This window comes from Narcine bancroftii, chromosome 9, assembly GCF_036971445.1.
Source record: "Narcine bancroftii isolate sNarBan1 chromosome 9, sNarBan1.hap1, whole genome shotgun sequence".
Lineage (NCBI taxonomy): Eukaryota > Metazoa > Chordata > Chondrichthyes > Torpediniformes > Narcinidae > Narcine > Narcine bancroftii.
Genome location: NC_091477.1, coordinates 53,140,758 through 53,153,753, shown reverse-complemented (window position 1 = coordinate 53,153,753; position 12,996 = coordinate 53,140,758). Strand labels below are relative to the sequence as shown.

The following is a 12,996-nucleotide window of genomic DNA, read 5'->3' as shown; positions in this document are numbered from 1 at the left end:
ATATGGGCACATCAGGATTAAATATCTTAAAAGGCATTTCTCAAACATCTGCTGGCACTGGACCCGGATGAAATTATCCAAATTCCTGCATGTATTTCTCTGGAAACCCTACACCAATGAATTTGCCTTCAATGGACCCATCCAATGTTAATGTTCATCATCAGTGATGAACTGTGAATATTGTTTTAACTCGAGGACAATGCTCTTTACCGACTTGCTCGATTAAATTATTAATAGTAAGCACACATATATGATTTGTACCTCCAGTAAAACAACCCAAGTTATTTTCATTGTGATATCTCCTCAGCAAACCTGGAAGGACCACATTTTTTCCCCTTCTGATTGATGTTATCCATCCTATCCTCCTCCCTTCCCACCCCACCCCCCCCCCCCCCCACCGACCCCTGCCTGGTCATCATCATCCCTTCTGACCTCCTCTTTTGGAGACAGAATGGTCTGTCCTCAGTGGAGGCCTCACGTTCAGTCCCTGAAGTTCCAAGGAGTTTCGCACACGCCACGATGGTGAACTTTTAGAGTCAAAATCAATTCTCACCTCTCCTCTTAACATATCTTTTGTTGGTCTGGACTTCTCTCCCCTGCCAGTCTTCGGTCTTTATTCTGATGCCCAGCATTTCTGCATTGTTTTTACTACAATCACAGCATCTGCAGACTTCCTGAATGATCACTGTAAGATACTACCTTACTTTTCATGCACTATTATTTTTATCTTTTATAATAATGTTGTGAGATGGTTCTAATATGAACGTTTCCACTCTGACGCTACTGTAAAACAACAAATTTTATGACTTGTTCATAATGATAAATTCTGATTCTGACTTTCCAGTTTCATTGTTTTTTTGCTCATACCTTGAAGAAGGACTCAGGCTTGAGATTTTGGTAATATATCTTTACCTCCTGTGGGCACTGCGAGACTGGCTGAGTTCCTGTAGCATTTATGTGTGTTTTTACTACAAAGTGTCTGCAGACATTCGTGTTTCACTATTTTCTCCAAGATGTTCAGATATTAAATAAATGGACTGAATTTATTTTTTAAAAATGACATGGAACTTTATTGTTTTGAAAGCACAATTAGTCTTTGCTGAATTCAAACCTATTCCAGGGACTGAGATCGATCACCCCATCGGGAATGACATCATATATTTTTAAAACATTTAGACATACAGCATTGAACAGGCCCTTCCATCCCATGAGCCCACACTGCCCAAATACCCTAATTGACCTATAACCTCCACATTTTTTGAAATATGGGATGAAACACGAAAGTCTGCAGATGCTGTGATTGTAGTAAATACACAGTGGGAGCACAGACCAACAGATAATAGGTGTTTATCTCCCCCCCCACCGCCATCTTATCCGATGTCTCCTTTCCACTTTCTCTATCTCTCTCTCTCCCTCTGTCTCTCTGTCTATCTTTCTCTCTGTCTCTCCCCTTTTCCCTCTGTCTCCTTTCACCCAGCTCTGCTTCCACAGAGCCAAAGAAAAATCCAGCCCACCCCTCCCAGTCAAATCTCAACTTTCCCCTCTCCTGTGTCCTGTCCATTTCCAATTAACACTTATTGTCTGTTGGTCTGTACTCCTCCCCCTGTCCATTCTTCCCTTCTCCCCAGCCTTTTAATTCAGGCGCCTGCCTGCTTTTCACTCTTACCTTGAAGAAGGGCTCAGGCCCGGCATATTACTTGTATATGAACGCTGCAAGACCTGCTGAGTTCCTCCAGCATTTCTTTGGTTTTACTTGAAATGTGGATACCCAGAAGTCCATGTGATGGTGGAGCTGAAGACTTTTGGACTCATTCTGGTGGTCTCTTTCGGTGGCACGGTTAGCATAACAGTTAATGCAATGCTATTATAGCGCCAATGACCCAGGTTCATTTCACCGCTGTCTGAATGGATTTTATACATTCTCTCCATGAACTGTGCAAGTTTCCTCCAAGTGATCCAGTTTCCTCCCCCACCCTCCATATACATATGGGGGAGGTTAATTGGTGTAGGTGGTTTGGCTCATGGACTGGAAGGGCCTGATGCCATGCTGTATCTCCAATTTAAATTTTAAAAATTAAATTAAAATTAATAGTTTGCCCTAGTTTCATCAACCACATGATCAGATCTTTCACTCATCAGGAGTATTTTCTTAATTAAGTGCCTTCTTAACATTTCTGATAAAATAACATTAATGATAATAAGTGTCCTTGGTATAATGAATGGAACCAGCTGGCATTTTGCTCCCAATGGAATCACATGCATTGCATATGATTGTTCTCAGGTTCACCAATGTCATGCCTGCCACAGCTGTTACCGACTTTATCAGGAATTGAGTGGATGAGTGTGTTCTTCCTCAGGCAGTCCTGGTGTACACTACAAAAGTCATGGTTGAACCAAAAGATAAGCAAATTGCTGAAGACCAGATTTGTGGCTTTTAGATCAGGTGATCCAAAAACACAGTGAAAAACCAGGTGAAACCTCTGGAATGTCATGACCAATGCAAAAGGACAATTCCAGACCAACTTGGTATGTCAGACAGTTACTTGGTAGCTGGGCAGGGCTTGTGTGTCATTACATCATTTAAGGTGAAACAAGGTGGATCAACAGCAATGATCTCACTTCTTCCAGATGAGCTCAGTAACTTCTGTGTTCACTTCAAAATGATGAACTCTTGCAAGTCCCCACAGCTCCCAGCAACTCTCTGCACCCAGTTTCTGAGTCTGACATGAAAACAATCTTCATGAGGGTCAATCCTCATGGCCCAGGTGGTATACCTGGTTGCTTCCTCAAATCCCACGAGGACCATTTGGCTAGAATATGACAGACATTTTCAAGCTTTTGCTGCTAAGTCTGAGATCCCCACTTGTTTCAAAAGGACATCCATTAGTACCCAACAAGAGTAAGATGACCTGCCTTAATGACTATTGGCCAGTGACACCGACATTGACCATGATGAAGTATTTTGAGAGGTTGGTCGTGGAATAAATTAACTCCTCTCGTGACAAGGGCCTGGACTCTCTTCACTTCACCTTTCATTACAAATAGTCAATGGCAGATACCATCTCACTGGTTCTCCACTCTACATTAGGTCACCTGAACAACAGGAACACTCACATTGTTCATTGACTGCAGCTCATTGTTCAACACTGTCATACCAGTGATCAACCTATGGCATATGGAACTCTGTTTGTCCCTCTTTAATGTCCCTCTGTTTGTCCCTCTTTAATGAGACCTATGGCATATGGAACTCTGTTTGTCCCTCTTTAATGTCCCTCTGTTGTCCCTCTTTAATGAGACCTATGGCATATGGAACTCTGTTTGTCCCTCTTTAATGTCCCTCTGTTTGTCCCTCTTTAATGTCCCTCTGTTTGTCCCTCTTTAATGAGATTTATGGCATATGGAACTCTGTTTGTCCCTCTTTAATGAGACCTATGGCATATGGAACTCTGTTTGTCCCTCTTTAATGTCCCTCTGTTTGTCCCTCTTTAATGAGATCCTCATGTTCCTCATTAGCAGATCTCAATCAGTGAAGATCATCAGCATCATCTTTTTCCCACTGACCATCAATACAGAGGCACCTCAAAGCTGTGTGCTTGGTCTTCTGCTCTATTCCCTCCACATCAATGACTATGTGGCCAAGTTAGGCTCCAATTCACCAGCAAATTTATTGACAACAGTGCTGTTGTTGACTGACTAATGGGAAATTATGTCTCAGAATACAGTATAGAATGGATGATGCCAGAGCAAGAATCTTGCTCTCAACATCAAGACCAAGGAGCTTATTGTGGATTTTATGAAGAGGATGAGATACCAAACACCTGTCTGTCTGATAGGTCAGAGTGAAGAGGTTTGTACCTTAAAGTTCCTGGGAGTCCACCTGGACTCTCCTGGAGCCAGCACACCATCCGTGAAGAAGGCACACCAATGCATCGACTTTCTGAGGAGGTTTGGTATACCATCGAATACTCCTTCAAGCTTCCACAAGTGTACCGATTGGTTGCATCAAAGGTTGCTTTGGCATTTTGAGTGCCCAGGAACACAGAATGCTTCAGAAAGAAGTAAACTCAGCCAAATCCATCACAGGCTTCGACCTCCCAGCCATTGAAAACATCTATGAGGTGCTGCCTCAAGTAGGGAATCAGCATCATAGAGGACGTCTATTACTCTTGATCACAACCTCTTCTCACTGCTACCTTTGGGCACTGAAATCCAGTACCTCAAGAACAAATTTCTTCTCATGGCTATCAGGCTCTTAAAGCTCCCCTTACTATACTCACCATAAACTACACCAAGACCTCCGAACGTACTGTTTCATTTACTGTATGCTCCAGTTTCCTCCAATGGTTCAAAAACATACGGGGAGTGTAGTTAATTGGTGTATTTGGGAGGAATAGGCTTATGGGCTGGAGCAGGCCGGATACCGTGGTGCATGTGTATATTAGGTTTTTTTTAATTTAAACATGGAGAGAATAACATGGGAGTGCTTGATGACAGTGCTACAGGAAAAAAAATCGCAAAGAGCCTGTATTGCTTTCCTTTCAACTATTTCAGGTTGATTAAGTGTTTTAATGTTCAGTTGTATTTTCAGTGAGATTTTAAGTTTGTTGTAGCTTTCAACTTAAAAAAAAAATCTGAGACATTGAGAGAGGTTTTAAAAGTGCTGGCAGCATTAAGAGGCTTTCGAGAGGCCAGTGTTGAAGCACATCAACTCCTGCCTGAGTGGCAACATGGAAGCATTCCAGTTTATCTACTGCAGCCACAGGCCGACAGCAGACACCATCTCCCTGGCTCTACAAAACCCTTGGAACACCGAGACAGCAATGGTGCTCACATCAGGATGCTCTTTTTCTACTGCAGCCACAGGCCGACAGCAGACACCATCTCCCTGGCTCTACAAAAACCTTGGAACACCTAGACAGCAATGGTGCTTACGTCAGGATGCTCTTTTTTGGCTACAGTTTGGCATTCAACACCATAATTCCCTCAAAACTGATCTTCACACTCCAAGATCTGGGCCTCAGCACCCCACGGTATAATTGGATCCTGGATTCCCTCACCTCCAGACCACAATCTGTGAGGATTGGTAGGAAGATCTCCTCCACAATCTCTATCAGCAATGGAGCACCACAGGGCTGTGTACTTAGCCCCCCTGCTCTACTTGTTTTTACACCTCTGGCTTGGAATGACAACAGCAATATTTACAAATTTACTGATGATAATGAGTCAGCAGACATGAAGGAGACTGAAAACATGGCTGAATGGTGTACTAAAAACATGGCTGAATGGTGTACTAAAAACATGGCTGAATGGTGTACTAAAAACTTGGCTGAATGGTGTACTAAAAGCAACCTCTCACTCAATGTCCCCAAAACAAAGGAGCTGACAGTAGACTTTAGGAAGGGAAAACCCAGAAGTATATGATCTAATGATCTTTGGAGGATTAGAGTTGGAGAAAATGAGCAAATTTAAATCCCTGGGAGTCACTATCTTGGAGGAGCTTTCCTGGACCCAACATACTAATGCCAATGTGAACAAATCTCGTCAGCACCTCTACTTCCTCAGGAGTTTGCAGAGACATCGGAAACCTTGGCAGATTTGAAGCAAAAAGCGTGCTGACCAACTGCATCAGGGCCTGGTATGGGGACCATACCCCCGAGCATAAAGCCTTACTAAAGGTAATAGGCATCACAGGCAAAACCCTCCCCACTATCGAGAACACCTTTATGGAACACTGCCATCGGAGAGCAGCAGAAATCATTAAGGATCCGCACCTCAAAGGGCATGCTCTGTTCTCACTGCTGTCATGAGGATAGAGTTATTGGTGCCATAAGACTTGTATAACCAGAATCAGGAACAGTTGCTACCCCTCCACTATCAGACTTCACAACAGATTCAATTGAAAATTCTTACTTTGCACATTATTTATGATTGAATATTTATTTCTACTGAATCGCACACTCAGTTGATTTACATTTCTTTTTTTATTTACATTTTTCTCTTTTGTATGTGGATATTTTTTTCTTTGATTTAATTTTACTTCCTTAGAAGCCTTTTTCTTCCTTCTGATCTGCTCCTCTCCTGAACTTGGCGTATCTTCTTCATTTTCATACTCCACAGAAATTTCTTCCACTGGGCTTGTATCTCTTTCATGTTCTGAGGTTGACATGCCGGACTGCCCCTTGAAGAGACCTTGAATTTCTTTTAACCTTCTTTTCTACTGTACTGTGCATGCCCGACTTCTCGCGCTTGCGGGATGCAATTTTAGTTTACCCTCCAGCGCCATCTTTACAAATCGATGCGAAGAAGGCTCCTGAGGAACGTCACTCTCCCGGGTCCTTGCTGGCGGATCCAGAAAATACCTCAGTGGCCTGCTTCAATGCTGAGGTAGGCTCAGTATCTTTTTCCTTCTTTTCAGACTTAGGAGGAGTTAGTTAAGGCCATTTTTTTTCTTCCTTAGATAACATCCTCAATATTGAGTGTTATTCTAACTTTAAAGTAATTTTCTTAAAAAAAAAACTTTTAAAATTATGTACTTTTTTATCTAATCCCACGGGAGTTGTGAAGTTATGTGTCATCCTTTACAGCATCACGTGACATCTCCCCAGATATCTTTTCTTGAGGACAGTTTGCAGTTATCTATAAAGTAGAAATCTACCTGGCCCGCAGGAAAAAAAGCATCTCGTGGTTGTCAGTGATGTCATGTGTGTACTCTGACAATAAATTTGAACTTTGACACCCAGCAGAACTGCCCTTGGCCAGCTAAAAATGCACCAGGCACAGAAATTCAGTGTGCAACTGGAGGGCCTCTCACCACTCAGTCCACGTTGCTCATGCCTGGGAGACTTAATGCCTGTACAATAGGCTCTCAGTATCCATCATGAATAGCCTTGTGGTAATTATAGACAGGCCCAATTCATCAACACCTGGCTACTCTCATCAATTCTATGCATTGAAGTTGTTGACTTTCCGATTAGAATGATTTTGTAGCAGGCCGGGTCAACCCCATACACGATAGGCCAAATCGCTGTAGCGAACAGCCAGCACGGCAGGGCACAGGGGCTTTTTCCCCACTGCGCAGAAGTTCCAGGCTGCAGGAGCGCACTGCCAGGGGAACGGCCAGGCCTCACAGCAGCATTATGACATCACTCCCTTGAGCCTGTCGCCTCCCCTAAAAAGGGGTGCGTGTGGTTTGAATTATTGGCAGTTACTGGTTTATTTGCTCGGTGGGGACAGCATTTATTTCAGCAGCTCTGCCTTTAGCAGTGCTACAATTTCTTTGATTTATTTACAGGCCAGACAAATATCAGTTATTTATAATTAAGCCCAGTTCTTAAATTTATTCATTCTCAGGTTGTGGACATTACTTGCCATCCTAGTCAACATAAGGGAGCAGAGGCTGCTGCCTTCTTGAACTGCTGGTTGCAATTTAACACAACTGTTTGCTTACTTGGTCCTTTCAAATGATAGCTAAGAGCCCACCATGTAGTCTCAAGTCTCACACAGGGCAGATTGAGTAAAAATAAGAAGATAGCTTGCCGAAAAGATATCAGTGCACCTGTTTGGCTTGGAAGTTCTGTGAACTGTAAAAGTTGACAGCATTTTTTTAAATGTCCAGAGACATTTAAAAACTACAAAAAAAAGAATATTTTTTAATAATTGTTTTAAAAAATGCATACATAAATTTAGGATGTTTCTAAAAAATAAATGAGATATTTTAGCGGCCTGCGCACAGAGACGCAGACAGGCCCACAAAATGGTCAACGAACGCAGCAACTGTGTGGACCTGGGGGTGACATCCAGGTGACCTCCTGCATGGCGAGATGATGGAGAACTCTGGCGGAAACGCCGGCCAATTCCAGGCCAGCGGTCCAATGACGCATAGCCCTGATGTCAGCGTCTGGGGCCCATATAAGCTCTACGGCCAGAGCAATGAACCAGTCTTGTTTTTCAAGGCTTTGCTGTGCTTGTCGTTCTTCTCCACACTCGCACAGCGCGTACGCTACAATATAAATAATTAAAAGGAAAGCAATGTTCCTTCCCCTTTGCATTTTTCTCTGTAGCCCCACAAGGTCTATTGAAGTTAATGGACTCATTGAGTCACAGAAAAAGGGCCTTTTCTTCATTGAGTTCATGCCAGACATCAAGCATGCATTTGCATGAATCCTACAGCAATATGTTTATATTTTAAGCTCCAAAAGTACTATGTTGGGATTTGAAACTACCAAATCTGGTTTACTGATCAATACTACATTGCTGACATTATTTTTGCCTGGAGGTGAATTTAAATTTGTGATAGTTCGGCCTGATCCTGTCATGTTCCTCATGTTTGTGCACTCCATTTGTTTGTTCTCCCTGCTTGTGATCAGCTCTTCTTGCGCCAACTGCCTGATACAGTCATCTGTACTTCAATGTAATGTGCAAGAAAGATGAACACTTGGATTTGATGGCCCCAGAGGTTCTGATGACCCCAGTTATCAACTGGCATTTCCATATTTTTGTGTCACAGAATTAATACAATCTGAGGGGGTGAGGGAAAAGATCAAGTTTGCAGTGGTCACTGTTAGGTAATGTGCATCTGCCATTTCTGCAACTGGTATTTTTGTTTAAAAGAATGTAACATGTCCCCATTTTATTTCTCCCCACAGAGACCTGAGTAAGAACCAGATCTCAGAAATTGCGGCTGATGCTTTTCAAGGACTGCGATCTCTGACCTCGCTGTAAGTTTGGAGCCCAATAAAGAGGCTGTTCATTGTGTGACTGTGTAATATGTTCAAGATGTTTTATTATCTCATTTCAGTCTAAAATGTAGTTAATATTCTTAACTTCAATCTCCTCTCTCAACATTTCTTTATATTTTGTGAGGGTTTTTTTTTCCCTACTGTTTCCTCTGATTACGTGTGAAAGAGATTGAGACTGCATATAAATTTCTGAAGGCCTAAAACAGATGCATCAGGTTGGAAGAATTTTTGACCCTGACACTGAGAAGAAGCCAAAATAACACACACAACTGATAATGATATTTTACATTTAATGTCGTCGGTGTCTACTTTGTTCCTTCAAGCTGTCCGGCTGAGTAATTCCACCCAACCTGAGTTACTTTGAGTTCAAATTTGATTTCACTTTGATGCGGTGCAAGAGTTTGGGGAAGCAGCAGTCTGCCATTTATGGTGTTGTAGAGTTGTGAATCGCAGGCCTTCTGAGGTTAATTGCCAATAACATAATCAGTACCAGCAGCATTCCACATAAAACCTGGTCTTGGGTGCCGAATCTCATATTGGCCAATGGTGTAGCAAAGGCAATTTGGCCCATTGCTTCTAAAACAGCTCTCGAACAGAATATCTCTGTCCCATTCCCTCGCATATTTCCCCAGATCTCATTCTCCCCCAGAAGCTCTTCAACTCCAACTGTGTGTATCTACCACCCACCTACACCAGGGGAAGTTTATAGTCTTTGGCTTGGATTCGCGGACGAAGATTTATGGAGAGGGTAAAAAGTCCACGTCAGCTGCAGGCTCGTTTGTGGCTGACAAGTCCGATGCGGGACAGGCAGACACGATTGCAGCGGTTGCAGGGGAAAATTGGTTGGTTGGGGTTGGGTGTTGGGTTTTTCCTCCTTTGCCTTTTGTCAGTGAGGTGGGCTCTGCGGTCTTTTTCAAAGGAGGTTGCTGCCCGCCAAACTGTGAGGCGCCAAGATGCACGGTTTGAGGCATTATCAGCCCACTGGCGGTGGTCAATGTGGCAGGCACCAAGAGATTTCTTTAGGCAGTCCTTGTACCTTTTCTTTGGTGCACCTCTGTCACGGTGGCCAGTGGAGAGCTCGTCATATAACACGATCTTGGGAAGGCGATGGTCCTCCATTCTGGAGACGTGACCCATCCAGCGCAGCTGGATCTTCAGCAGCGTGGACTCGATGCTGTCGACCTCTGCCATCTCGAGTACTTCGACGTTAGGGATGTAAGCGCTCCAATGGATGTTGAGGATGGAGCGGAGACAACGCTGGTGGAAGTGTTCTAGGAGCCGTAGGTGGTGCCGGTAGAGGACCCATGATTCGGAGCCGAACAGGAGTGTGGGTATGACAACGGCTCTGTATACGCTTATCTTTGTGAGGTTTTTCAGTTGGTTGTTTTTCCAGACTCTTTTGTGTAGTCTTCCAAAGGCGCTATTTGCCTTGGCGAGTCTGTTGTCTATCTCATTGTCGATCCTTGCATCTGATGAAATGGTGCAGCCGAGATAGGTAAACTGGTTGACCGTTTTGAGTTTTGTGTGCCCGATGGAGATGTGGGGGGGCTGGTAATCATGGTGGGGAGCTGGCTGATGGAGGACCTCAGTTTTCTTCAGGCTGACTTCCAGGCCAAACATTTTGGCAGTTTCCGCAAAGCAGGACGTCAAGCGCTGAAGAGCTGGCTCTGAATGGGCAACTAAAGCGGCATCGTCTGCAAAGAGTAGTTCACGGACAAGTTTCTCTTGTGTCTTGGTGTGAGCTTGCAGGCGCCTCAGATTGAAGAGACTGCCATCCGTGCGGTACCGGATGTAAACAGCGTCTTCATTGTTGGGGTCTTTCATGGCTTGGTTCAGCATCATGCTGAAGAAGATTGAAAAGAGGGTTGGTGCGAGAACACAGCCTTGCTTCACGCCATTGTTAATGGAGAAGGGTTCAGAGAGCTCATTGCTGTATCTGACCCGACCTTGTTGGTTTTCGTGCAGTTGGATAATCATGTTGAGGAACTTTGGGGGACATCCGATGCGCTCTAGTATTTGCCAAAGCCCTTTCCTGCTCACGGTGTCGAAGGCTTTGGTGAGGTCAACAAAGGTGATGTAGAGTCCTTTGTTTTGTTCTCTGCACTTTTCTTGGAGCTGTCTGAGGGCAAAGACCATGTCAGTAGTTCCTCTGTTTGCGCGAAAGCCGCACTGTGATTCTGGGAGAATATTCTCGGCGACACTAGGTATTATTCTATTTAGTAGAATCCTAGCGAAGATTTTGCCTGCAATGGAGAGCAACGTGATTCCCCTGTAGTTTGAGCAGTCTGATTTCTCGCTTTTGTTTTTGTACAGGGTGATGATTGTGGCATCACGAAGATCCTGAGGCAGTTTACCTTGGTCCCAACAAAGCTTGAAAAACTCATGCAGTTTGGCATGCAGAGTTTTGCCGCCAGCCTTCCAGACTTCTGGGGGGATTCCATCCATACCTGCTGCTTTGCCACTTTTCAGTTGTTCGATTGCCTTATATGTCTCATCCAGGGTGGGAACCTCATCCAGCTCTAGCCTTAGGGGCTGTTGAGGGAGCTGGAGCAGGGCGGAATCTTGGACTGAGCGGTTGGCACTGAAAAGAGATTGGAAGTGTTCTGACCATCGGTTGAGGATGGAGATCTTGTCGCTGAGGAGGACTTTGCCGTCTGAGCTGCGCAGCGGGCTTTGGACTTGGGGTGAGGGGCCATACACAGCCTTTAGAGCCTCGTAGAAACCCCTGAAGTCGCCAATGTCCGCGCTGAGCTGGGTTCGTTTGGCGAGGCTAGTCCACCACTCATTTTGGATCTCCCGGAGTTTGCGCTGAAGATGGCTGCATGCGCGACGGAAGGCTTGTTTCTCCTCTGGACAGGACGGCTTTGTAAGGTGAGCCTGGTGGGCAGCTCGCTTCTTTGCCAGCAGCTCCTGGATTTCCTGGCTGTTTTCGTCAAACCAGTCCTTGTTTTTCCTGGAGGAGAAGCCCAGTACCTCTTCAGTGGATTGCAGTATGGTAGTCTTCAACTGATCCCAGAGGGTTTCAGGGGACGGGTCCGTGAGGCGGGTTGCATCGTCGAGCTTTGCTTTGAGGTTTGCCTGGAAGTTTCCTCTCGCTTCGTCTGACTGCAGGTTTCCAACATTGAACCTCTTTCTGGGGGCTTTATTGTTCCTGGGCTTTGGCTTGAAGTGAAGTTTATAGTAGTCAGTAATTTATCAGCATGTCTTTGGATTTGAGAGGAAATGGAGCACCCCAGTGAAATCCACACATTCACAGGGAGAATGTGCAAAGTCCACCCAGACTGCACATGAGGTCAGGACTGAATGGGTGTCGTTGGAGCAGCAAGTCCACCTGCTGTGTCATGGTGCCATCCTATCATTGCTGAAAGCAGCCACTTCCAAGAGACATGCAGGTTGGAGCAAATTTCCCTTAGACCAGTGGGGCAGAGAGCAGCATGTTATGGTTCTGGCTGCTACCAGCTCTAACAACCAGCAAGACCCTGAACTACTGATGATGAGCACCCAGGACAGGAACCGTGGTGCTCAAGTTCGACGACCGAGAAAAATTGAAGACATCGCTGCAATGGACCACTCAAAGACTTTGCTCAGGGCAGGATTAGTCTTTTCCGTACCTCTGCAACAGGTCTTCATTCACCTGCTTCTGTGTCTATGCGCATAGAAGAATGTTTCGCAAATGGGAGTAGTCCACAGTGGACATCAAGTGGTGCTCTTGCATGTGTGCTTGGCAGCAGCTGTGCATAAGCTCATCGAAAATGTGGTCACTGCAATCAGTATGTCTTGAATCATGCCAAGAATGCTGAAAAAAGACATCAGGTATGGACAACCATAAATGCTAAGAAGTGCGACTGTTAATTTTAAAGATCCATAGGAGATTCAGCATTTAAATCAGTGAATTAGTGAATTGAATATGAAGGAATATCTAGAAGGGATAAATTTTGTTCACCATAGCACTATTTTCTTTTTTTTTAATCCTATTAGGCCTATTGAATGATAGATGCGACTTGATATTTACTTTCCAATGGAAAGATACCTTTGCTAAAAAAATGTGTATGCCTTTATAAATCAAAGCATAGATTATTGGAGCTGGGAGGTGATGTTGAGACTGTTCAAGGCATTGGTGAGGCCAAGTTTGGAATATTGTGTGCAGTTCTGGTCGCCAAATTATAGGAAGGATATCAATAAGGTAGAGAGGGTGCAGAGAAAATTTACTAAAATGTTGCCTGGATTGCAGTATCTAGAATACAAAGAAAGATTGAGT

General features: G+C 44.3%; 1 protein-coding gene across 4 annotated transcripts in view; it reads left to right on the top strand.

Annotated features, from left to right (window-relative positions):
• The window catches only part of LOC138743649 (slit homolog 3 protein-like), a 726,007-nt gene that overhangs the window by 567,857 nt on the left and 145,154 nt on the right, over window positions 1-12,996 (top strand). For 3 of the 4 annotated variants that reach the window (XM_069899177.1, XM_069899179.1, XM_069899178.1), the window contains one exon: window positions 8,646-8,717. In XM_069899177.1, the coding sequence (XP_069755278.1) occupies window positions 8,646-8,717 (72 nt within the window). Of the gene's footprint in view, window positions 1-6,276; window positions 6,385-8,645; window positions 8,718-12,996 lie in introns of those variants that run through there. The other variant, XM_069899180.1, reaches the window with a different exon arrangement.